This window comes from Amphiura filiformis, chromosome 13 (assembly GCF_039555335.1).
Source record: "Amphiura filiformis chromosome 13, Afil_fr2py, whole genome shotgun sequence".
NCBI lineage: Eukaryota > Metazoa > Echinodermata > Ophiuroidea > Amphilepidida > Amphiuridae > Amphiura > Amphiura filiformis.
In genome coordinates, this window is record NC_092640.1 from 31,465,669 (window position 1) to 31,489,854 (window position 24,186).

The 24,186-nt window shown below is 36.7% G+C and overlaps 1 protein-coding gene across 1 annotated transcript in view; it reads right to left on the reverse strand.

Annotated features, from left to right (window-relative positions):
* Positions 1–5,374, reverse strand: part of LOC140167589 (monocarboxylate transporter 12-like) — a 29,299-nt gene extending 23,925 nt beyond the window's left edge. Inside the window, exon 1 of the mRNA XM_072190888.1 lies at positions 5,179–5,374. Within this exon, the coding sequence (XP_072046989.1) occupies positions 5,179–5,374 (196 nt within the window). The remainder of the gene's footprint in view (positions 1–5,178) is intronic.
* Between the last annotated feature and the right edge of the window lie 18,812 nt (positions 5,375–24,186).

The window sequence follows — 24,186 nt, forward strand, 5'->3', positions numbered from 1 at the left end:
CTATTTTTTTTCTAAATGGTCCATAGAAGTCGAATCAATCGTCAAACATTACTAGCCAGAGAGTGGTTTATGAACTAACTAATGGGTTTAAACTATACTGCGCCAAAAAGTATCCTTAGACTTGAAAAAAAACCTAAAAATTCTAAGACTAAACCATATTTGGGTAAACTATTTTTTTAAATAGATGCACTATCTAATCATGACACCCCATTGAATCCAATGTGACCTCAGGAAGTAAAGTTACAAGCATTTGATTACATGATAGTCCAGTTTAAAAAAGTGACAAACTGGCCTATTCAAAAATCGACAGACTAGACGCAGGTTTGAGAGTGGTGGGTTGCTCATTTATGCGCGACTTTTTTAAAATTTAAATTTAAAACAAAAGGAACAAAAGAAAACTAAGACAAAAAATGAAAAATGAAATAAAAGTTGTGAAAAGTACAGAGCAGAAAAAACTGAAACAAAAACTTACTGTTATAAATAAAGAATAAATAATAAATACAGAATAAATACAGAAGCAATGCTATGAATAAAGTTGCACATGAACTGAATACTATGTGTGAGAGAAATTGCAGGGATAACCCACGTTTGACATTTGTAGACAATGCCTCTTCTTTTTGTCACCTCAACAGGTGAAATACTGAATGAATTATATTGAGACTATGTTCATCTGAACAACAGAGGCCTTGGAAGACTTATCATGAACCTACGGTTTGCAATGACCTCTGTTTTCCCTCATTGGATGCCTTATACTCCAAACACTTAAGGGATCTAGAATGAGCGTTTATTGCGTTTCGACAGTATTTTTGTAGGACATGAGAGCACCTCAGACCTATCGAATTGCATTCTGAATACGAAGCATGTCTTTCTGATATCAAATAATTTTCATTTTTGAAAATCACAATATAATACAAATTTTATGACAAATTATAAAAATTTGATATTTTTCAAATGTTTGATATATAACAGTCCTCGAAGTAAATTATATAAATCTAATGATATATTCTTAAAGTGTATGTAGCTAGGAGAAAAAGCCGACGGTCAATTGAAAATTTCGACCTTTCATATTGAAGATATGGATTTTTTCCCCAAAAGACCTAATTTTTTTTGGTGTTTTGGGAAAAAGAATCCATATCTTCAATACGAAAGGTCAACATTTTCAATTGATCGTCGGCTTTTCATCCCACCTAAATACACTTTAAGTATAAATCATCAGATTTATAAAGTTTACATCGAATACTGTTAAATATCAAAAATATCAATTTTTAATGATTTGCCATAAAATGTGTATCAAAATTATTTGATATCAGAAGGACATTCTTCGTATTCAGAATGCAATTCGATATGTCTGATGTGCGCTAATGTCCCACAATAAATACTGTCCAAACGTTCATACCCCAGCCCTTAAACTCAAATAAGGTAAAAAGTCAAACTCATTTCCAAATTGGAGATGAGAACACGAGGCGCAAAGAAACAAATCAAAAGAATACCTGCAAAACTTCTGATTCTGAAGATTTGTGTGGTAAATTTAGACAGAAAATTAGGCCAGAAACTTTATATAGTATATGTAAACATTGTTCATTACATTTTCATGTAAACTGTATTAATGATGTTAATCTTGAAAGTACATCATGGTGGTGTGACATGTGAATTTATTGACACAACTGTATATTAAGGAAAGGACTTAATATTGCTCATATTAACATACAGAGCCTTCGGTATAACCTTAAAGTATTTACAGTCTGCCGCCTGGACAACCAATTCTTTAGAAATGCTTAGTCGCGCTAAAAGTCGATCGATACATGTAAAAATCAGCACAATTCAGAGATACACCTTTTTGCTATGAAATTAATTTTCTCGGTCAAATATAAAGCAATATTTTTTTTTTCTTCAGTAATGTCAGTTAAAAACTTGGTGCTTGGATATAAATTTTTTTTTTAATCCTGGTGTTAAAATTAAGCATCAAATTGTGTCTTTTAGTGTGATATTTTTGATTTTTATAGGCCTTGAATTCGCCTGCGAGCTTTTTACGGAATTCATGTTTTAGCGTCTCAAACTAACATAGTTTGCTAAAGAAAGATATTTCCCACCTCTGTAAAGCACATCGTGTGGGTCTATATGTTATAGTTTTGTTAGAATTTCCGTTTTTGTTTTACCCTTTTTCCATTCAGTCTCCGAAAATGTCAAACTAAGTAAAAGTAGGCAATGGTGAGTACTTTTATCTCGAGAGCAACCAGCTGAAATAGTCGATATTTCCTTTGTTGTTATCCAGGTCAATTTTTCATTGAAAGCAAATTGCCCGACCAGCGATTAAATCCCCAATTGGGTGTTCTGGTTAAACATGATCAGTAGGAGCGCTATAGGTCTGGGAATTTCTTTGCTATATTGAAGTTCTGGCAACACTATAGCCATGCCGGTATTCCTATTAAACCCAGGGATATCGATCCACAATGCTAGTACTAGCCTTTAGATTTCACGTGTTGATTTAGAAATTTTTTCAGCCGACATTGAAAGATGGTGAAATCAAAACGGAAATTCTGACAAAACTATGATATATAGCTCACGGTGATGTGCTTTAGAAAGTTGGGGAAAATCCTTCATTAGCGAACTATATTACTTTGAAAAGCTAAAAGGTTGATCCAAGAAAAAGCTCGCGGGCCGAGCTGAAGCCTATAAAATCGAAAAGCTTACACTAAATGACTGAATTTCAGGCCTAAGTTTAACACCAGGATTAAAAAAAAAAAATCAGTATCAAGCATTATAGTTTTTCCAGCCATTTACTGAACAAATGAAAATTATTGCTTTTCATTTGGCTGAGAAAAAATTTTTACACTGAAAAGGTGTAACTCAAAATTTTGCTCATTTCAACACCAATTTCGATCGTTTGTATTGCCTCATTAAATGACTGAGTGAGCCTTGCAGAACAAAAGAATCGGTTGTGCAGGTAGCTGACTGTTTAAATATTTTCTCAAAATAATATTGATATTCTTTGTGCAACTGAAAGTTGGCTTATTGATGATATTGATGATAATTCAATTGAAATACAAGGTTATAATTTATGTAGAAAAGATCGTGTCGATATGGACCGTGGACATGGTGGTATTATAAACTATATTAAGGTTAGCAACAACTTTAAACTGTTGCGATTTGGTAGTTTACAGCATCTTGCGAATGGTAGTGAGCTTTGGCAAAAAGTGCATTGATCAATACATAGCGAGCTTGTAGAAGAATCTAAATATCATGAATATACTTTTTTCATTTCATTTCATTTTATTAGAAAAAGCATCGTGGCCCTAAGGCCAAATTGAGCAATTTTTACCAAATTTAAAGACATCAAAATATTACTAAATTACAAATACAAAATATATAAACAACAAATTTAAATTCAAATAATGCAAGATAAAAGATGAAAAATATTGCACATATAAAGCAAAAATGGATATTGCCACATATTAAAACATCAGCATGCAGGTGTGAGTCGGCTCCGGGAGTCGGTGTGGGTGGAAAAGGGGTACACAGGTGAAGGGTGCATGAGCGCACGCACCCCGATGCACACACAACGGCATGCCAGCACACATGGTCCCTTCATCTCTGAACCCATACAACACCCAACCACCACAGAAAAAAGCCACTCACACCTGCACACAATATATACTCACACACACACTCACATACCTAATTCACACCACACATATCACTGGGCTCAACAAACTCCAAAAACACCTGGTACTCCCTCGTGCTCCCACTCACACATACAAATAAAGAGATCGTAATAAATTATATAAATAATGACACCTGCATACATGTAATACATCAAAACTGTTTAAAAGCACTAAAAATGGCAAATGCAAAAGGATAACTACTGATTCAATAAATTAATAAAATATGGCACTGGACTATTAGCAAACCTGGATGTTCTGACAGGACTTTTTGATATTGCACTTGAATTGCGGAGATTTCTTCCATGGGCTTCAAACCTAGTGGGGGAATGAGATGACTAGTACGAGCATTGGTTGATAGCCCTTCAGCAAATGAATGACAGAGTAATTCTCTTCTGTTAGTTAAAAATCAAGATTGCACGAAGTAATTGCATCATCATAAGATGTATAGTTCCAACCAAGTATTGTCCTACATGCCCGTTTTGAATTCTTTCAATATCAGCAGATTGTTTTGATGTAATACTTGAGTGCCAAACCACAGCAGCATATTCGAGAACTGGTCTAAGGTAACTTTTAAGAACAATGGTGAGCTCATCTTGAGAGAAGCCAAATTTTTTTAAAGTGCGAAGCATAAAAAGACGCCTATTGGCTCTGGTAAGCATATCATTAACCTGGGCGTCCCATTTAAGGTCATTTTGTAACCAGAGACCGAGCACTTTCGCTTTGTCAACATAAGGAAGAGGCTCATTACCAATTCTCAAATCTGTGTGTAGTGGCTCTGATCTACCAAAATTAACAAGAAGAGCCTGGCATTTGGATGGGTTTCATTTAAGGCAATTGTTTTTGGCCCACTCAGTAAAATCATTCAAATCATCTTGAAGACAGCCTTTAACATTACGATGACGGTTCTCACCAAAGGTCATGTCATCAACGTATTTCCAGTATTGTGATTTGGCATCTGTGGCAGCATCATTAATAACAATTTGGAATCCAATAGGACCCAGTTTTGTGCCTTGAGGAACCCCCCCCTTTGACCGTAACATACCCAGATAAAGAATCATTGAATTTCACACACTGCTGCCTGTTGTGCAAAAAATCACAAATCCATGGCACAATGGTTCTTCTCACACCAACTTCGATCATTTTCTCAATTAACAAGGTGTGATTGATGAGATCGAACGCTTTTGAGAAATCTGTCAGAACCACTGTGCCAACGTTGTGATTTTTTCCGCACCCTGGTGGAGAAAATGCATGAGATTAACTAAATAATGGCTGGTAGAAACTCCAGAAACATTGCCAAACTGTTTGATGTCAATAAAATTCTCAATGTCTTCCAAGATCCATTTACAGATAAAACCCTCAGCAATTTTGGAGAAAATTGAAGTGAGAGACACAGGCCTAAGTTTTTCAACATTAGGGGGGCTGGTCTTTGGAACTGGCACAATTATTGCTTTTTTCCATTGGGTGGGCACAATTCCCTCCTTGTAGGAGGAATTTAAAATATCTGTGAGTGGAATACTGAGTTCATAAGCAAATTCACGCACCAATTGAGGTTTAAAACCATCGGGGCCACCAGCTTTAGATGGATTCACTTTCTTAAGTTCAGAGTAAACATCCCATGGGTAGAGATGAGGGACTGGATTTTTTGCTGGTAAATAAGCAGGAAGCTTAGCCAGGACAAGAGGCTCAATGTGGGCTGACACACTAGCGAACATGTTGTTAATAGTGTTAGCCTTACCTGTAGAGTCATCGTCATCTACTCCTGGGACACTCACTCTGAGCTCAGATTTGTTGTTATTTGTGACAATTTTTATCTGCTGGTGCCACTTACGGGGCTCAGTTTTTGGAGAGATCTAATTCTCTGAGCATGATATGTTAACTTAGCTTTAGTAATCTCTCTTTGAACCTTGTTACGTAATTTACGCCACTCAACAGGGTTAACCTCAAAAGCCAATTGGCGTTTCTTAATCAACTTCTTAATATATGGCGTGATCCATGGTTTATCATTATTGTGAATCTTTTTCTTTTTAATTGGGAAACACTCTTCAGAAGCAGAATCAAGCATGGCATAAAACCTATCAACTTTGCTCTGAGAACCCTCGCATTCAAGGATTTCATGCCAGTCTTGTTTCTGAATCCATGAACCAAAGTGATTAATTCCATCCTCAGTGATGGGACGACCAACATGTATTTTAACAGAGTTATTTCTATTTGAAATCACTTTCGGATTCCATAAGACACCCTTGTGATCACTGCTCCCTATTGGAGAAATAGCAAAAGGATCACTGTACTGTTCAACGAGTTTACTGTTCGTAATCACAAGATCTAAAATTGCATTTTCACGAGTATTGAAGTTTACAATTTGAAACAAATCATTTCCCCTCATGATGGGGTAAACTTTCATGCGGTTAAAGTCACCTGTTATTATAATACCAATCTCGGGATATTTTGCACGTAAAGAGTCCACACTTTGTAGTAGGTGATCAGACAGTAGTTCTTGATGTGGCGAGTCAGTTGTAATATACACAGCACACACAGCGATGGCAGAAATACCACGAGGCAGTCGTTTAGGACGCATCAGTACCCATGTACATTCCAGTTGGACTGGGACCACAATGTCAGCAATATAAGAAGTTGGAATGTCTTGTCTGACGTAGATAGCTACACCCCCACCGCGTTTGTGTTCGCGACTCTTGGAAAATAGGGTGTAACCTCCCAAGTCCACTTGGTGATCAGGGATGGTACTCTTAAACCACGATTCACTAACCACAGCAATGTCAACATTATTAAGTTCAAATATCACTGAGGCCTCATCAAGTTTGTTAACGAGAGACCGGGCATTTGTCATGAATAAAGTTGGCAACATGGTACCACATGAATTATTTTGGTGGGTGGTATTGCAAGGATCAAGAGAAATGTTGGTGAGAGTTCTTGGGCGGAAGTCGCAAGAATCAGCATTAATATCATGGTTATCATAATCACTACGGTTGGTTACTACAATATTTCTCCTTCTGTTTCTACCTCCTCGGCGTCCACGCTGGCGTTGTAAAATACCAAGGGATGTAATGTTATCAACAGTTTGTTTTGGAAGTCTGCTTTTCTTTCTAAGTGCAAGTAACTCCTCACGGGTGTAAGAAATTACAAAGTCAGAACTGTTAACAGGGGCTATAATACCATAGTTTGAATCAGTATTATTCTTAAGCTGAGTGTTGTGAAGGCTACCTATATCATTCTGATGCCAGTGTTCACCGATGTCATTGTGTAAGCTTAACTGATGTGAGCCTACATGTAAACTGTTGCAAGGCTGCAGAATTTTGCACCGTAATTGATGAGAATCATGTCGAGTTTCAGCTTCAAAAGCTGGAAGATTTTTGATATATTGCACAGTCAGGTACTCACATAGTTTATTATACAGATCAACTTGATTGATGTAAACAAGGCTGGTAAACAAGACAAACGAAAATAAACGAGGAAAAACGGAGAACAAAATCATGTTGCTGGCATCAGCTGAGGTGCGCCATCTATTGAAGGTCCTGTGGTTCTTGAGTTATGTTGTAAAAAGGGGTCAAACAACAACACTTTTGTAAAACGTAGATAACTCATTAGCAGCAATAAATTAAGCAAGTTTTCAAAGTATATGATTTGTAGAATAAACTTTTGCAAAAGATCAAGGTGTTATTTTTCAATAATATATTGATTTCGATAATGAAAATCGATTTTTCGGTTGCTTCGACCAACAATACCTCGTCTCCCCTTAAGGAAGGTATAAATTTGAGTGATAAGTCTGACATTTTAACTGATTCAAACATTGAAATCCTATTCTACTTTCAACTCTTTATAGAGTACCTGATGTAAATTATTTAAATGCTGTTGATGACATTTTCCAAAACTGTTTAACAAAGTATAATGAATTGATAATTATGGGAGATTTTAACCTAGATATATGTAAACCAAATAATTCCAAAAAGATTACTGATTTTGCCAAAAACTTAGATCTATGTCAATTAATCAAGGATTATACTAGAATCACCGTCACGAACTCTGGTGTTCATAGTCCGGGATGCTTAATTTCTTTCTGCAACCATAATGGGCCGCAAAATATCACTAACCGCATAGTCCGAGGGGTTAGGATTATATTCGTATTTATTAGTACTAATATAATATATTGTGTGTATGCACTTTATTCCGTAATCAATGAGTATCATAAACAAACACCTTTCTGGCACAACGAATCATAGCACAGTCGTGTAAGCATTAGACTATGGGTACATAAATTGTGGGTTCGAACCCCAGCCAGGTAAACCGTTGTAGAATTTTAATTCTGTCGATTTCTTTTTATTTTATTAAGTAAGGGGAAATAATAATAGTAATAAACTCGTGTTATATCTAGCCTCATAGGCCTATAATTACATGTATGTACTATGTGTTATCGCATTGCGGCCCATTATGGTTGCAGAAAGAAATTACGCGTCCGGGATTGAGTGATCACTGTCTTATTATTGTTAGGAGATGCTTTCTCTCAAAATATGTAAATCCCGTAATTTTAAGCACTTCAATGATATTGATTTTATAAACACTCTAAAAAGCTGAATTCACACATGCACTTATTACCGGTAATATTTTATCTAGGCTTATGTCTGATCGAATTAAATATTTCCGCGAATCCCTTAGCGCGTCCACATTAGTCGGCAATAGCGCTATACGCTGGCGAATTTACGTAATAATCGGATATTCTTGCAGCCGGTCCAGACGCGCAGCTCATCCCGGCTCAACCATAATAAATCTTTCAAGAAACTAAGTGGCAGAACCAACTACTATAACTTTTCATACTTTCCGAACACCATAAACAATTGGAACAGTCTACCCGAACACATAGTAAACATAGAGGACACAAATATATTCAAGGAAACCCTGGCTAGCTACATCAGCCAGCGAAAAGACGTGGACTAATTATATTCTTGCGCACACCATATCTTCTCGGTTGGCTTCGAATGAGAAGCGTTGAGAATATTCTTCAGATTCAGATTCAGATTAACTACCATAGCAATAGGTGAAAACAATTTTTGAATATACCGCACTCCACTGATACGTTCACGCGATACCTCTTCATTAAACCATATCATGCTGATTACTTCACCTGTAAGATTAGTAACTTTGAAAAGACCAGTATTGTATTCAATCTATGATTGCAGACATACACAGGTGATGAGTGTAACCTGCTTGTAGTGCAGCGCGATATGTTTGAAATTGTTTCACATATTGCCAAGGGGGTGACACTAAATTCACGGTTATTCTATTAGCAACGCAAAACCAATGAAAAATTCAGCTGGTTTACTAGCTAGAAAGTGAGGCCAGTTATCGATCCGTTATGAATAATTCATGTTCGACCCCTTGGATCATGTTAATTGATATTGGCAAATAACAACGTTGTTAGTTTTGCGAACTTTGCCCGTTCAATGAGAGTATAGCGCGCCCTCAATACATCTGGGCACAAACCAGGCGAAAACGATCCAGTTTAATGAAATGGCGGACGGGTATTCCCATCAGGCACCAGTGATATGTTTTTTCAAAGAAAGTCTACTAATTTGATATGAAATTACATTTTGCAATAGCACAGTCAAAATTAGGACTTGCTGTCAATAATATGAAGGATATATGTGACCGTACAGCACGAATGAGCCGTAAATGTCCTCAATTGTATTGTGAGTTACAGTGTAAAATGGGCATGAAGGTCATATTCATAGGTATTTCAATTTGGTGCTACGTGTATCTCATTAAATGAGGTACACGTAGCACCCAATTGAGGTACCTATGAATACGACCTTCATGCCCATTTTACACTGTAACTCAGAATACAATTGAGGACATTTACGGCTCATTCGTGCTGTACGGTCACATATGTGACAGAGGCAAGGTGTGAAATACAAGTAGTTTTTGAAGTAATAATAACCTTTGATACCCGACCTGACCTTCCATCATGTCGCCTTATTCGTCTTATGTATTTCTATTATGCTCTCAAGTAAAAGAAAATACCAATCTGCAGTAAGCAGACAGAATGTTACTTGGCTCCCATCATGAATTATTGATTTTATACGGAGGTAAAGAAATGCACAGTTGACTATACGACTATGCAAGCCGTGCAACAATACTCCAAATATTTACGGTAAATCTGAATAGTGGTCACATGTTGAATATCATGTGTTCGGGAAATCACGTGGCAACATGTTAAGATTTCAGGCTTGTTTACTAGTTAATAGCCATTTGTACTCTTTATTATTTATCTTTGTTAATTAACATATATCTTAAATGCTGATAAATCGTGGTTGGCTGCCCATGGTATCTGTTAAATTCAATGTTTTATGAATATAATTCTACCACGCAGAGGGGGTCACGCAGAATAATTTCACATCACCTGACTTAGCTAGATTTCGAAGCTCTGCTCTTCAAATCCATGTACATTTCAAAGTTTATACACTTAATATATTTAATATGATACTAATTTTTTGTTATAACCAACTGGTACACGAAATATACTAGCTTATTACCTATACAGATAGGTGAATATCAGCCTTCACTCAGCAATTTGACATGCCCGGCATATGCAGCCATTCTTCGTCTGGATAATATGACTGTCGCCCTCAATACGTCTGGGCACAAATTTAAATAACAATACGCTGTTTACATATCAATGCGGCCTCATGCTAGTTAAAGCTGCCCCATCCAGGAGTTCATCTATGATATTGCTATGGTAATTAATCCGATTAATTACGTAACTTCGCCAGCTTATGTCCGACGTGTTATGTCCGATAAGCCTATTACCGGTTATAAATCCCTCCTTTCTACATGAGCACCATCAGAAAATTTAACCCGATTGTATTTTTTTTTCACTGAAAATTTACTTCCAATAAACGCCCCTCTTTAGAAAAATTACAGACAATGCGGTAGGTATGTCATGTAAGAAAAATGCAAATTCAAAAGTTCCAAAATTCAGACCAATTTTGTAGGTTTTATTATTATTATTATTTTCTCGGGGGGGTCCCACATTTTCAAAAAGTCGGCTTCAATAAAATTGCGACCTCCCCTATTTCGGCAGCAAAGATTTTATGACCCCCACCCCACCGTTTGCACCCACAAACAGGCATCAGTCTTTTTGAATAAAATAAACACACTATCTGTAGTCATGTTGTGTTGTGACTCCCTACAGTTTGAACATCAAAATTTGTTTTTATATTTTATATATGGGACCCCTAATCATCTTATAAAATCCAATTGCATGCCTTTCTGTTATCATGCTTATGGCTTAATAAACTTCATCTCCATCTACATCCAGGGCCATACTGCCCCCCCCCTGAACCCTCTGGAGGGTTTACATTTACTACCCCCCTCCCCCTAGAAACTCGTGTAGGTCGTCCCAATAAGGATGGTTTTTAAGGATAGTGTTTAGTGCCTTTATCTTAGCATGTATCTGCTCCCCCGACCGTATTGGGAATTCCCCTTGTTATTTAATAGCGTGGCTATCTCCTCCCAAAGCTTTATTTTTTTATCCCAGAAATACTTTCCGTGTCTCTCCAAATTTTGAGGATAGCCAATGTTTCCTTGTCATTCCAATTGACCCCTCTATTGCGTTTACTTATATTAACATTTGCAGCTGCAGCCATGATGATATCACGCAGTAAATTACTCTGCTTAAAATTTTGCGCGAGTGATATACTCAGTTATATCCAACAGCCCAATAGTGCTGTCCACACATAGTTACTATTACTGGACGTAACGTTTCGATCGGTCATAACAGCTCATAACCCTGGTCATCTTCGGCTTTAAATTGTCGGATTTAAAGCACATTACGTCGGATATAGTTATATCCGACGCTCATTCACACTGCGACTTATATCCGATACTATTACCGACGTAACTGTTTGATGGGAATTCATACTATCAAATCCAATTTTTGGTGACATACCTTGTTACAGTTTCATGCTGCTACGCAGCACTTCATCAGACTGGCAACCTTGCTTCTTCTTCTTCTTTCCTGAAGTTGTTGCCGGTGGCGGCGCCAGACGCTGGTCGAAAATATTCGTTAAGAAATAGTTCCCTTCATCTCTGTTCATGGTGTTTTGCCCTCGTCGCCTGATCCAAATTGCCTCTCTAATCTGTCTTTTGTTCCTGTTGGTCTCCCTTGATCTAATATTCGCGTCCTCTCAACCTATGACATGGTTGTTTTGCGCAACGTGGTCTGTTAAAAAAATGGGTTGTAAATGAGTCACAATACAGCCTGTCGAATTCGGAAACCCGGGTACTAGCGAAGGGCCTGAATTACGCTGTTTCACCAGAGATCTATGGCTTAGTATTGGAAGAATATAGTCGCCACAGAAGAGGCATGCAAAGGCCTAAATAAGAGCGATGCATCTCAACTTAGAGCGTAGATTGTGGGCGCGATTAAATCATCAAAGAATCCAAAACCAAATCTTGACAAGGATGAACAGAAAGCTTTAAATCAGTTGAAAAAGGAAAGTTCCATCATGATCCTTCCAGCTGACAAGGGTCGAGCGACAGTAGTGATGGATAAAGATCAGTATGAGGAGAAGGTTACCACCAACGCTCTGCAGGGTCTATTGTTCTATTGTTTCCGATTAGAGCGCTGACATATTGGAAAATGTTGCCAATCAATATTCATGAGAGTGTACATTCAACGTCCAGTTTGTGAAATTGGGTGAGTTGTGTTTGGTAGGTGTGAAATACATCTGACTGGGCGTTTTATTTACGTAACGAATAAAGGCATTGACATCATCGAATGGCTGCCCAGTGCTGTTATGTGTTTAGTTATTATATAGGCCTAATAATTATTATTAAATGTATACATCATTCCTTTCTTTTCCCTTCTCTGTACTTATTCTTTCCTAGGCCTACACTTTATCACTCCCTAGCTCTCATTGTCCCCTCTCACCATCCCTCTCTCATTCCCATCATGTTCCTTATATTTCTATTAATCTACTTGTCTTTATTATATCTTTATTTCTCCCTTCCTCCAGCCCTCTGTCATTCTCCATATCCCCGTCTCCCCTCTTCCTCCCTCCTCCCCTCCCAAGACTTCTCACAGAGGTGAATCTGCACAGCAGAATGTGAAATCCATTTTTGCAGCAGAATGTGAAATATTTATTTATCTTTGATCTCTTGTAAGTGGAAAAAGAGAATCATCATTCCTGCATCATGATAAAACAGTAAAAACAGTCAAAAATGTTGTGTTATTGTGTAATTGATACATTCTTTTGATTTCACGAAGGAACTCTTGATAAACTTGATGCTATCACTGTTACATGTAAAGCCCTCTTCCCTAGTAAAAGTGGCACAATTGTGATTTTACCCTTTCGTCTTTAACTAAACATATCTCGAGATTTAAACAAGCAAATTGAACAGAACAAACGGCATTTGAGAGCTAAGTCTACACCCTGGACGTTGATGTAAACATTATTTCACAACGGTATTTTCTAATTGCCAGAGAGGGCGCTTTTCACTTGTACAATTCTTTTTGAGACAGGCTGTATAGACATGGCAGCCTTCATACATTCTAATGTGTAATCGATCAACAAGAACATTCAATTTATTTAAATGAAACGCCTAACGTGAGGTGGGTGGTAAAGATGATTGCATCGACAGCTAAAGCCTCCTTACAGACTTCAGACCCACACAAGCACACATTTGGGATACGTGAGTACAATGGTACCACTTTACACATGACTGCCCTTACACATGACTGTAGTGTGGTCACCTATTGATACTCGCCTGTTGTGTAGAGCGTTAATATGATGCCGGATCAGTGACCAATTTGATGGCGGAACCCCTTTATTCGAAACAATGGTACCACTTTTATGAATAGCCTGTCGCAACTTATAATCGGCATCAAACGAACAAAAGATTATATAATCTCGTTATAAAAGAAAACTTGTCGCTATTTTGACTAAATTAAAGAAAGAAGGTCGTCTTTCGGAGAGGGAGTACTGGCGCTTATACCCAACTGCGGAAAATACACCTCGCATTTATTGTACGCCGAAGATTCATAAGGAGGGTACACCCCTAAGACCCATTGTGAATTACACCGGTTCCATTAGTTACGCTACGTCCAGGGAATTAGCCACCATTCTTGGTCCGCTTGTAGGCTTAACGCAGCATCATGTTAAGAATCGAAGGACTTAGCCGATGACCTTTCAGGAGTATTGATCGAAGATGAAGAGGAATTCATACCACATGATGTGGTCTCGCTCTTCACTAATACTCCAATTGACATGGCTCTGGACATAATAAAAGATCGTCTAGACCAAGATCGTACTCTATATGATCGTACCGCACTTAGTGTCGAGGACATTATGGAACTTTTGAAATTTGTCTTTACAACTACTTATTTCAGTTTCCGGGACACTATTTACCAACAAAAGTTTGGTACGGCCATGGGTTCACCGGTGAGTCCCATTGTAGCTAATTTATACATGGAATGGCTGGAACAACATTACAACAAGCAGTAGCTACAGCCCCCATCACATGCTAGCCTAGAATGTGGAAACGTTACGTCGACGATGTGTTAGAAATTATCATCAAGGGGGCCGCGCCCGAATTAACAGACCACATCAATCAAATTGACATTACAGAAACATCAAGTTTACTCATGAGACAGAAGAAGGAGGTCAAATTCCCTTCTTAGATACCCTCATTACTCGCAAAGAAGACGGCTCAATCAAGGTACTTGTGTACCGGCAAAATACTCATACGGACCAGTACTTGCATTTCACATCTCACCATCCATTAGAACATAAAATCAGTGTTGTGAATACGCTCATGGACAGGAAAGAAAAAGTAGTCACAGAACCAGCGGACAAGGCTATCGAAGAGGGTAAAATTAAACATGCGCTGAAACAATGCGGATACCCTGATTGGGCTATCAACAAGACACGCAAGGACAAGACCAGTCAGCAGAAAAAGTCTAAAAAGAAAAGCGACACGAACAGGAAAAGTCGGTTGGTCGTGGTTCCTTTTGTGGAAGGATTATCACACTAAGTTAGGAGGATTTTCAACAAGCACGATGTAGCGACAGCCTTCAAACCACATAAAACAATTCGCAATATTTTAGTTCAAACGGGACATATCACAAACCTCGGACTGCGTCTATGAAATCCCATGCAAGAATTGCAATAAGACCTACATTGGTGAAACTTCACGCTTGTTTGGTACACGTCTCAAGGAACATCAAGGAGAAGCGGGGAAGGCAGCACGTGGGGTACATACCCGGTCACAGAGAAAACATTCACTCACAGAAGTAAATAAGTCTGCTATTAACAAGGCTTCAAAGGTTTTTTACCTGAATGGGTGACCAGTGATTTCCTCCAGTTAATTTTCATGTTGATTGTATCAAGGTATACAAAGAATTGGTTACATGTCAATGACCTCTATGTATTATAACTTCAAGGGATAGACCCTTTATGAACCTTTCGTCCTTTTCTATTACGTGGGATCTTTACCTACAGATCATAATCTGGCCTCAGAAATTGTGTATCATATCTACTTAAAAATGTATGGGTCTCTCATTTTGTGAAAATGTATTTGTCAAAAACGAAACGAAAAGACCCATAACTTCTTTAGTAGATACTGTTTTTTCTGGGTAAAAGTCACCCCAGTTAGTACTTTTCAGTATGATATATTTTTTGCAAAGTCAAAATATGAATGTCCCAAAACGCTACTAATTCAACGACGCGACTCGAGAGAGCAAAAAGTGGGGATCTGGACCAAATTTTGACAAGCCATATCTCCAAAACCGCTTGGATTTGAGCATTCATTTTTTCTATGTGTTCATTATGCTCATAGAAGTATGCTAGAAATGATTACCAAAGGTCTATTGCCATTTGGTCTAATACCATTTCGTCTAATTCCCGTTTAGTCTATATTCAATTGGTCTATTACCAGAAAGGCTAATTGCCACTTAGTCTAATAATCATATAGTCTAATGACCATTTAGTCTAATATTGTTTGGTCTAATAACCGGTATGTCTTCTAACCATTTAGTCTAATAACCATTTGGTCTAATATTTCTTTAATACCCATTTGGTCTAATACCCATTTGGTCTAATAACAGCTAGGTCTAATACTCGTTTGGTCTAATAACCAGTTAGTCTAATACCATTTCGTCTATTTATTGCTTGTAAATGCTTGTAAGACTAAATGGTTTGTAGACCAAATGAGTATTAGACCAAATGGCTATTAGACCTATTGATTATAGACCAAATGGGTATTGGACTAAATGGTTGTTAGACTAAATGGTTTTAGACATATTGGTTATTAGACTAAATGGTTATTGGACCAAATGGTTATTGGACCAAATGGTTAAAGGACCAAATGATTATTGGACATAGTGGATATAGACTTAATGGGTTTAGACAAAATGGATGTAGATGAAATGGATATTAGACCAAATGGCATTAGACCAAAATGGCAAATCCCCTTACCAAAGGGCTCCGACTGGCAAAAAATGGACCAAAAAATTGTTGGGGGGGGTTCTGACCCCAGACCCCCTCCCCGAAGTTGGTCCTGGATGGACAAAGTTGCATTTTGAGGGCCCTATATCTTTTAAAGTAAAAGAGTTAAAAGTTTTCTGATGCCAGATTTGAACTCTACACAATTGATTACCCCAGGATACATACTTTTCAAAGTTGTAGGGGGTTCCCTTTATACATTTATGGACCTCTAAACATCGTCTTTCGCGTTGGGACACATTTTTTACGCTGATTCTCCTAAATTTCAAATTGATGCCACGGGAAAACGAAATAGCGTATGAAGCTCCCATTTTCAGGCTTTTACTTTCTCATTAATATCTACCACCACACATAAAAAGAAAAAAATTGAAGAGGTGCTGCTGTGCACATCCCAGGAGTTGACATGGAATGACTCTATAATCACTTTTGTAAGCTCAGGATATTCGTAAAACACATGTAGGCTTGTGTGTTTAATGCTACATTTTAGTTTACCCTCTTGTAACTTTAGTTCTACAAATAGTAGTTTCTTCAAATTCTGCATGATCATACATTGTAATGTCACCTATATACTCGTATGGAAATAAACATGCTTGGGAACCATCAGTATAAAATGACTTTTCAGTTCTGTTTCAGGGCTGAAAATTAAAAATATATACCAACCACTTTTTGTCACTTGCTATATTCAAATTAAAAATATAATATTCAAATCCTTAAAAGAAATGTTAACATGTACCGCGTTTGTTGAAACGGGTCATAACCGGGGACTTCCCAAATAAGAAATACACCTGGGGAAATGCTACGATTTGTTGAGGGTGTTATTTGCGGTCAGTACCGACATTCTATAGAAACATAGAAAGTTAGCAGTTCGCCTTAGGCATGTAGAGGACCCGATAAGTTAAACACTTAAAAAACAAAGTAAACCGTTACTACTTTAGTGGTTTTATTTCTGCCCAAGGAGCGTATCGCATATCGCAACAAAAGTGATTTTAGTGATTGAATTTGCACTTGAGAATATAGGGCTTGAGAGAGTTTGATGCCGATAGGTATTTATAAGAAACAATGCGAGCAGTCCTATTCTTCCCGTCACTATTGTACCAGTGTTAAGATTTAGTGCAGAATGTGAAGTGAAAACATATAAATTAATAAGAGTCGGTCGAAGATAATTTCAATTAATTGTTAGAAACATTATTGTTTGTTTGGTCATTTATTAATATATTAATCGTGTTTAACAAAACATTACTTAATTTTTAATTCTAGACCCTGTGAATACAAACAGCTATCACGCTAATGATTAACTTATATTTTCTTTTCTTTATCAAATTTTTCATCTTTTTCTGTCTTCTTGTAATTTTTATTCTATAAACTGTATATTTTTGTACAAAATTAAATTAAATTTACCACAATAATAAACATGATAAAGAGTAATAACATTTTCTTTTGTATGTGTTGCTCAAACGAAAGAAAACACGTAATATCTTGACCGCTTAACTGTGGTGTTCTATGGGGATTTAATGTCTTAATAAGACATCAATGTTAGTTGGTTGCTCTATTTAGACAACGAACTTGGCTGATTCCAATTAGGTGTAATCCGAAGTGTAAGTTGGACATTGCGTAAAAATGACAAATATGCCAAAATATTAGGTTTGAAATTCGAGCATCTCATGATTTGATATGTATGCATAAAAGCTCATAAAATATGTTCGATAGGGGAGGGGTCTAGCCCGGGGTCTAGTCCAATTAAAAAATCGTGAAAATCTGTGTTAACGTTCCTTTATTTGATATATATTCTTGAACTTTTAAAAATTACATAACTTTGATATGCTTTATTTCATATTGAAAGCTAGTGAACTTGAATGGAATTTAAAAAAAAATATATTAAAAAAGATATCAAATCGAATGTAGGATTAGGCCTAAATATGAAATATTTAGCAACAAGGAATATCCAAATCATCGACATTAAAGGATAACATGGGAATCGAACTCTCAGCCCTTCGCACTGCAGACCTTCAATCTGTCCACAAAGCCATCGCATCTTGTTCGGGTTCAAAGACTTTCTTTTGCTATCCTATTTCTCGTTCAACTTGTTCAAGTATCTCACTCAACAACAATCTTTTCAAAACGGCTTATACTTCAGTTAAATGAGATGATACTACCTTCTTTGACGGCTACAATATTTTGTTACACAATAGAGTACTTATCACACACGTGGAATTTTCTATAAAAACATTGGAAGTATTTTCAATTATGGAGTGAAAATTAATTATCCGTGGTCGGCAACACACATCACATCAACATGATCAAAGGCTACTTACTTTCAAGTAGATGTGTAACTACTTGAGAATAAAAGACTATGAATAGGTGCAACAGTATTACCTACGGGATTATCTCAAGGATATAAATATGTTCTCCCTCCTTTTCATACATCTTCTCTGATATGTGCTATTGTCAATAGTTATTGTCAGGGATCGATACAAAGGGATGGGCATCCTAGTATTACGTAACAAACCGGAAGATGTAGTTTAAGTCTAGACAATAGGCGGATTAGCGGCCATTTTGTCTTCGACATGATTTTATTCACGTGTCCTTATACTTTAGTACACAAATATATAAGTTAACATGTTTACAATATTAAAATTATATTTTGAATAATCAATTATATTATGTAGTAAATCGATGAAATGACGGTGATTGTTTAGGTATTATATGCTTGATAAAATTAAACTGTCTGACCAGCTAGTATTCTCCTCCGCCGTCAGTGTGATTCCAGACATTCCACGTACCATGTTGAGAAGGTGGAGGAGACTAAAGCTGTATTAACGAACACGCATGCGTTAAAAATGATGTAGTTTAAGTCGAACAATAGAGTGACGTAGTTTCCGGCATTGTTCCTATGCACTTTCACCCTCCTGTTATTGTTAAAAGGCAACAAGGTGCGTAATTGCAATGTTTCCTCGGAATAGGAAAGACTCTCTACATCGAACCATGGATGCTGGTGGTTCGAATTAGGAGAAGGTATCTTCCAAAAAAAATCAAATGCTAGGTCCCTATAACTATTCGAATGCGCGTTTCCATATACCATATTGGTTTAAGTATTAATCGACTTCGCCTTAATCTGTAAAGAAACAATCGTAAGCAACCTTTCTGAAATTGGATATAGATTATAGCAAATAGTTCTTTCGGAAAGTAATTAAAATTAATTAATCATACAAGTTAAAAATATTGCGAAACATTATAACATTCAACTATTTTTTTGCGATATAATGTTCTGTATGTATAATTTCAACAACGTGCAGAATAGTGTGAAATTGATCAAAATTATTCCATTTAGTTTGCCAATGGCAATTTCTGGCAAACACATTTTTACAACGTCAACATACATACAAAATGCATCAAATAGTATCATAACTATATAGTTTTATAGTCTTTTGTCGATCTTTAAAAAAAAAAACTTACAATAATAATATTGTAATTTGTGCTTTAAGAGTGAACAAATAAATTGTATTGAAAGTACTGAATAAATATGGATACAGTAGCTACAAGTATGAATGTCAAGCATTTCGTTCATTATCACATGATGGTAGGAAAATATAATTTGTATCGTTCATATTTTTTATTTAAAAAGTAATAACATTGCTACAACGGCTTACTGCTTGTTGGAACAGTCGCAGTATTATGTGATGTTATCAAGCAAAACCAGTCAGAAGTCGGAAATGTGGATTTTGAGATATATCCAAACAAAGGGAGTATGTCACTTTGTTTTCTATTGTTTTAAAAAAACTCTTCAACTGCTCATATATTTTGAAATGGCTGTCTAAATTCAATGGGGGGGTTTTCTGGAACACTTAGCTTTGCAAATATTGTTTACAATCTTATAAGAAACTGAAAATGCGATCAAGCAAAATCAGTCGGAACTCGGGAATATTAAACTTTCAGCTTGTTCTAGGATAGTAAAAAGCATTTACGAGGATAGAGTTTCCGAAACAATATGATACAAAAGGAAATATTTCCTTTGTTTGGCTGAATCTCAAAATCAATATTTCCGAGTTCCGACTGATTTTGCTTGATCACACCACATATTATCAAGACGACTTAAAGATTATCATAGAAATTGCTAGCAACCTAGATCACAATAATATGAATCCAAATCAATTGGATTTGCTTCCCATCTTCTAGATTGAAATGTTCGAATTTGTAGCAATGGAAGTCTCCTTAGATTCTCTGTATATTCATGGGAGTTACAAAATGACAGATTATACATGTTATAGGAGTTGACCTTTTGCATTTTGCATTGCTTTATTATATTATCGAAAGATAACTGGCATTTGATTCTTAATAATTGCCAACGGAAGCGTGTGGCTATTTACATCTTAAAACTGCGTAACTTACACCTGTTTTGTTAACAAATTACGCTCTTTTCCTTTATACCCATTTCATTTTATGTTAACATTAACGTAGCATGCAAGAGTGATGCATTAGTAAAGACATTAAATTGACGATGTATTATTATATTGCGGATATTTTTATTGTTTACGTTCATAAAAAAAGACATTGTTTTCGTATACCTAATACATATTGCAAAAGGCAAGAGATAATCCAACGCATACCACAATGGCGTAAACGGTTTTCAAACACCTGTAACATACACTCCTCTGACGTGTGGTGACTGAGTTGCCGTAAGAAGTGTATGTACTAACGTTAAGCGGGATGACTCCATAGATCATTGTTTGATATTACAACACACACATTGGCCAAGTGACAGGTAATTCTACAGGGAAAAGCTCCGCGTTAAAATGGCCTTAAAATGTCCTTCAGATTTCACACCACCAAATAGTATATATGGTTGTGCGCCCTTGAATTTCACTTATCAGAAAAACCCATTGATTCTGAATTTAAGCATTAAAATGAGCAGAAATTTTAGCCAAATTTGGATTGGTCATGATTAGTAATATTAATTCCTGCAAGTGTACCACAGATGGGAGAGATCGAATAACTTTTAATGATTTTAAGCAGCCTTTTCTTTACAGAAACACCGGCATGGTTTTGCCTGAAAAATAGGAAATTCCCAGACATCGTAGACTTTGAGGGCCAGTCGTAAAAAATAATGACGGTCAACCTATATTTTTTCCCAGCCAGAGGGATCAGGCAAGGGCTGATTTCAACCATCATAGCTGTCGCTTAAATCTGAGTCGCTCCTGTGAAGAAAAAATGACGTTTTCTTAAGGCAAATTTAGCACATATCTCTTATGGGACTCTGATTTGGTGGTGTGAGATCTGAATGGAGCTGTGTGTGTGAGACTGAACTTTTAATTGAGCAAGTTAGCCCTGTGCCTAATTCGTGTTTGGATTCACCGAAGAAGTGCATTGACTGAATTTATGTAATTAAAGGCTAAAATTGAAGAGAACTGCAACATTTGCTACTAATATACCAGTGCTAAGGTGAGTTTATGACCCAAAATGTGTGTTTGAGTGAAAGATTCCATTTCGTAGAGTGACTTAGGCCCATGCAATGTAACCATAATATTTTGTAAGCTTACATCATCAATGGCATGCAATGACTCAGTGCCAGATAGAAGACATTGCAGTATGGTGCTAGGGTACTGGTCGGAACTCATGAAATAGGCGCCTGGATCAGGTAAGCTTACGTTTTGTGTGTTGGGGGGGTGGGTAGGCTAAGCTTATGATTCCACTACTGGTAACCCAGGTAATGTTTACAATCATGATGGTATGCAATGACTCAGTGCCAGATGTAGAAGACATCAGTATATGGTGGCACGTGGGCTAGGGCACTGGTTGGAGCTCATAAAATGTGTCCATGGATCAGGTAAGCTTATGGGGGGGGTAGACTTAAGATTTCACTAATAGGCCATATAATTGAACACTTATAATTCAGACATTGTGGTCATGTTCTTCTTTGTTTTTGTGTGTCTGCCTGGTTACTTGGCCCTCTTGACTGTAAATTGCTGAAAGCCTAAGTCTTGGTGAATTTTTAACATGGTAATCACAATAGATAGCAGATGTCACAGACACAATGATTCTGCTTGAAAACATTTTTTAACCAGCTTCTTGCTCAAATTATGCTAAAAATAAGTTAACTAGATTAAAATAGTCTGAAATTAAGGATAATCAGAAACATGTTGCATCATTCAACTGACACCATGGCACTTTTAGGGCATGTATATCTTATTGCGGTCACAAAAAGGAGCAAAAGCTCAGGGTAGAGTATTACTTAAAGCGTTTCTTTCGTTCTATGAACATTAATTGATCCACTTCAGACCAAAAAAAATAAATTTGATCCACCTCAGACCAGAAAAAAAAGATTTGATGTCAAGGGTGAAAAAAAATTTGTCACAGAATAGTGAAGAAAAAATAACCTCATATAGCTTTTATATTGCCAAATTTTTTAGCGCTTCGCGCGAATTTGCCCCTTTTACCATCAATAATATATTTTAGCTTCCAACTGCTACGTATTTTGTGCGCATTTGTTTATGAAAAGTTATTATGTGAGCCGGGTCTGTGAGTGAAAACACTTGATCACTACTTCACAGTTTTTCACCAAATTCCACCCCAATGTCAAAATTATTATAGAAATCTGTGCCACATGACTGATTGAGAGCATAATATTTGCTAGGGGGTGGTCCATCATACAATCATCCCCAAAGTTGACGCCTGTATGTGGGTTTCTGACAAAATTAACCTAAAAACCACCAATTTATTCCATATTTCACCAGTTTAGCTTTAATATGCCAAAATATTTCGCGCCAGAAGAGGTTCATTATACTTCGAGAAAATTTTACACATAAAAATAATGATGTTTTTTTTGTGGCACTCGAAATTTAGTTGCTACAAAACTTAAAAATGATTAACCAATCACGGTCTGTGTGTGAGTTTGATTGACAAACACATCAGAACGACCTAGTTTTCTTTGGTTTTTAATTCCGACTTTTTATTATAGACATCTTAGAATTACTTACTGACCCAATAATCATATAAAACAAACCATATCAGCGCTGCTGGAAAACAAGACAGTCGGCGCAAGGGACAAACTTGAAACGCGTTATAGTTAGTTTATAACTTAAGGGTAACGTAAGAACATCTATCTGTCAAAGGTAATTTTTCTTTTTCTTTTTGCCCTGACTTGTTCAACTTGTGTAATCACCTGTAAACACCGAATTCTTTCATTTCGGATGTAATTATATCCACTTTTATTTTAAACTTCATGTGTTTGGAAAAATGCTGTAGGATTCGAACTTTCGACCTATCGCACTTCAAACCACTGGGTTAACCACTAGACCATCACAACCTGCTGTTGTCAACACTTGTCACTAACGGGACACGCACGATTGCGACACGGGCCATTTTGAGAGTAACTTTCCAACCTACGACTCGATTATTCCACCAATCATTTTCGCTGAAAATTTAATACAAGCTCACGTTAGCTATAAATATCCATCATTACAGAAAAGCACACGACCGGCGTTTACTCCCTGTTGTAGATATAACCATTTTGGTGATCGTGACATGCAATTTTTCTCATTTTCCCGGCTACTTTGGACATGTTCAAGCTTCTTTATTTCCAATATAATTCAACTTTTACTCGTTTTTTGTTATTTGCACAAATGTTTGGTATCTTATCCGTGATCATGGTACGTATAGCAAAAAACGACCCGTGTCTCCCATTTCTGGAGCTATTTCGCTAAAACATGCATGTTGCCGGTCATATTTTCAACATTTAGTTACGTAACCCGTGTTCACCAACCCGTAAAAAATTTCTATCAAACAAAAGAGGTCACGAAGTTGCCGTCGTACTGTTCATTGATTTGAAAAATTTAAAAACCTGTGAATAATGGAATTGTTTTTTCTATTCTCCCAATGTTCTTTCCTATAAAAATCTTTCTGTTTTGGCCAAAAATAATAACATTTTCCAAAATTGATGCTGTCAGAAAAAGTTGCACTTTTCAACATCCTCATTTATGTCAAAATTAGTTTCAACGAATCATTATTTTGCACTACGT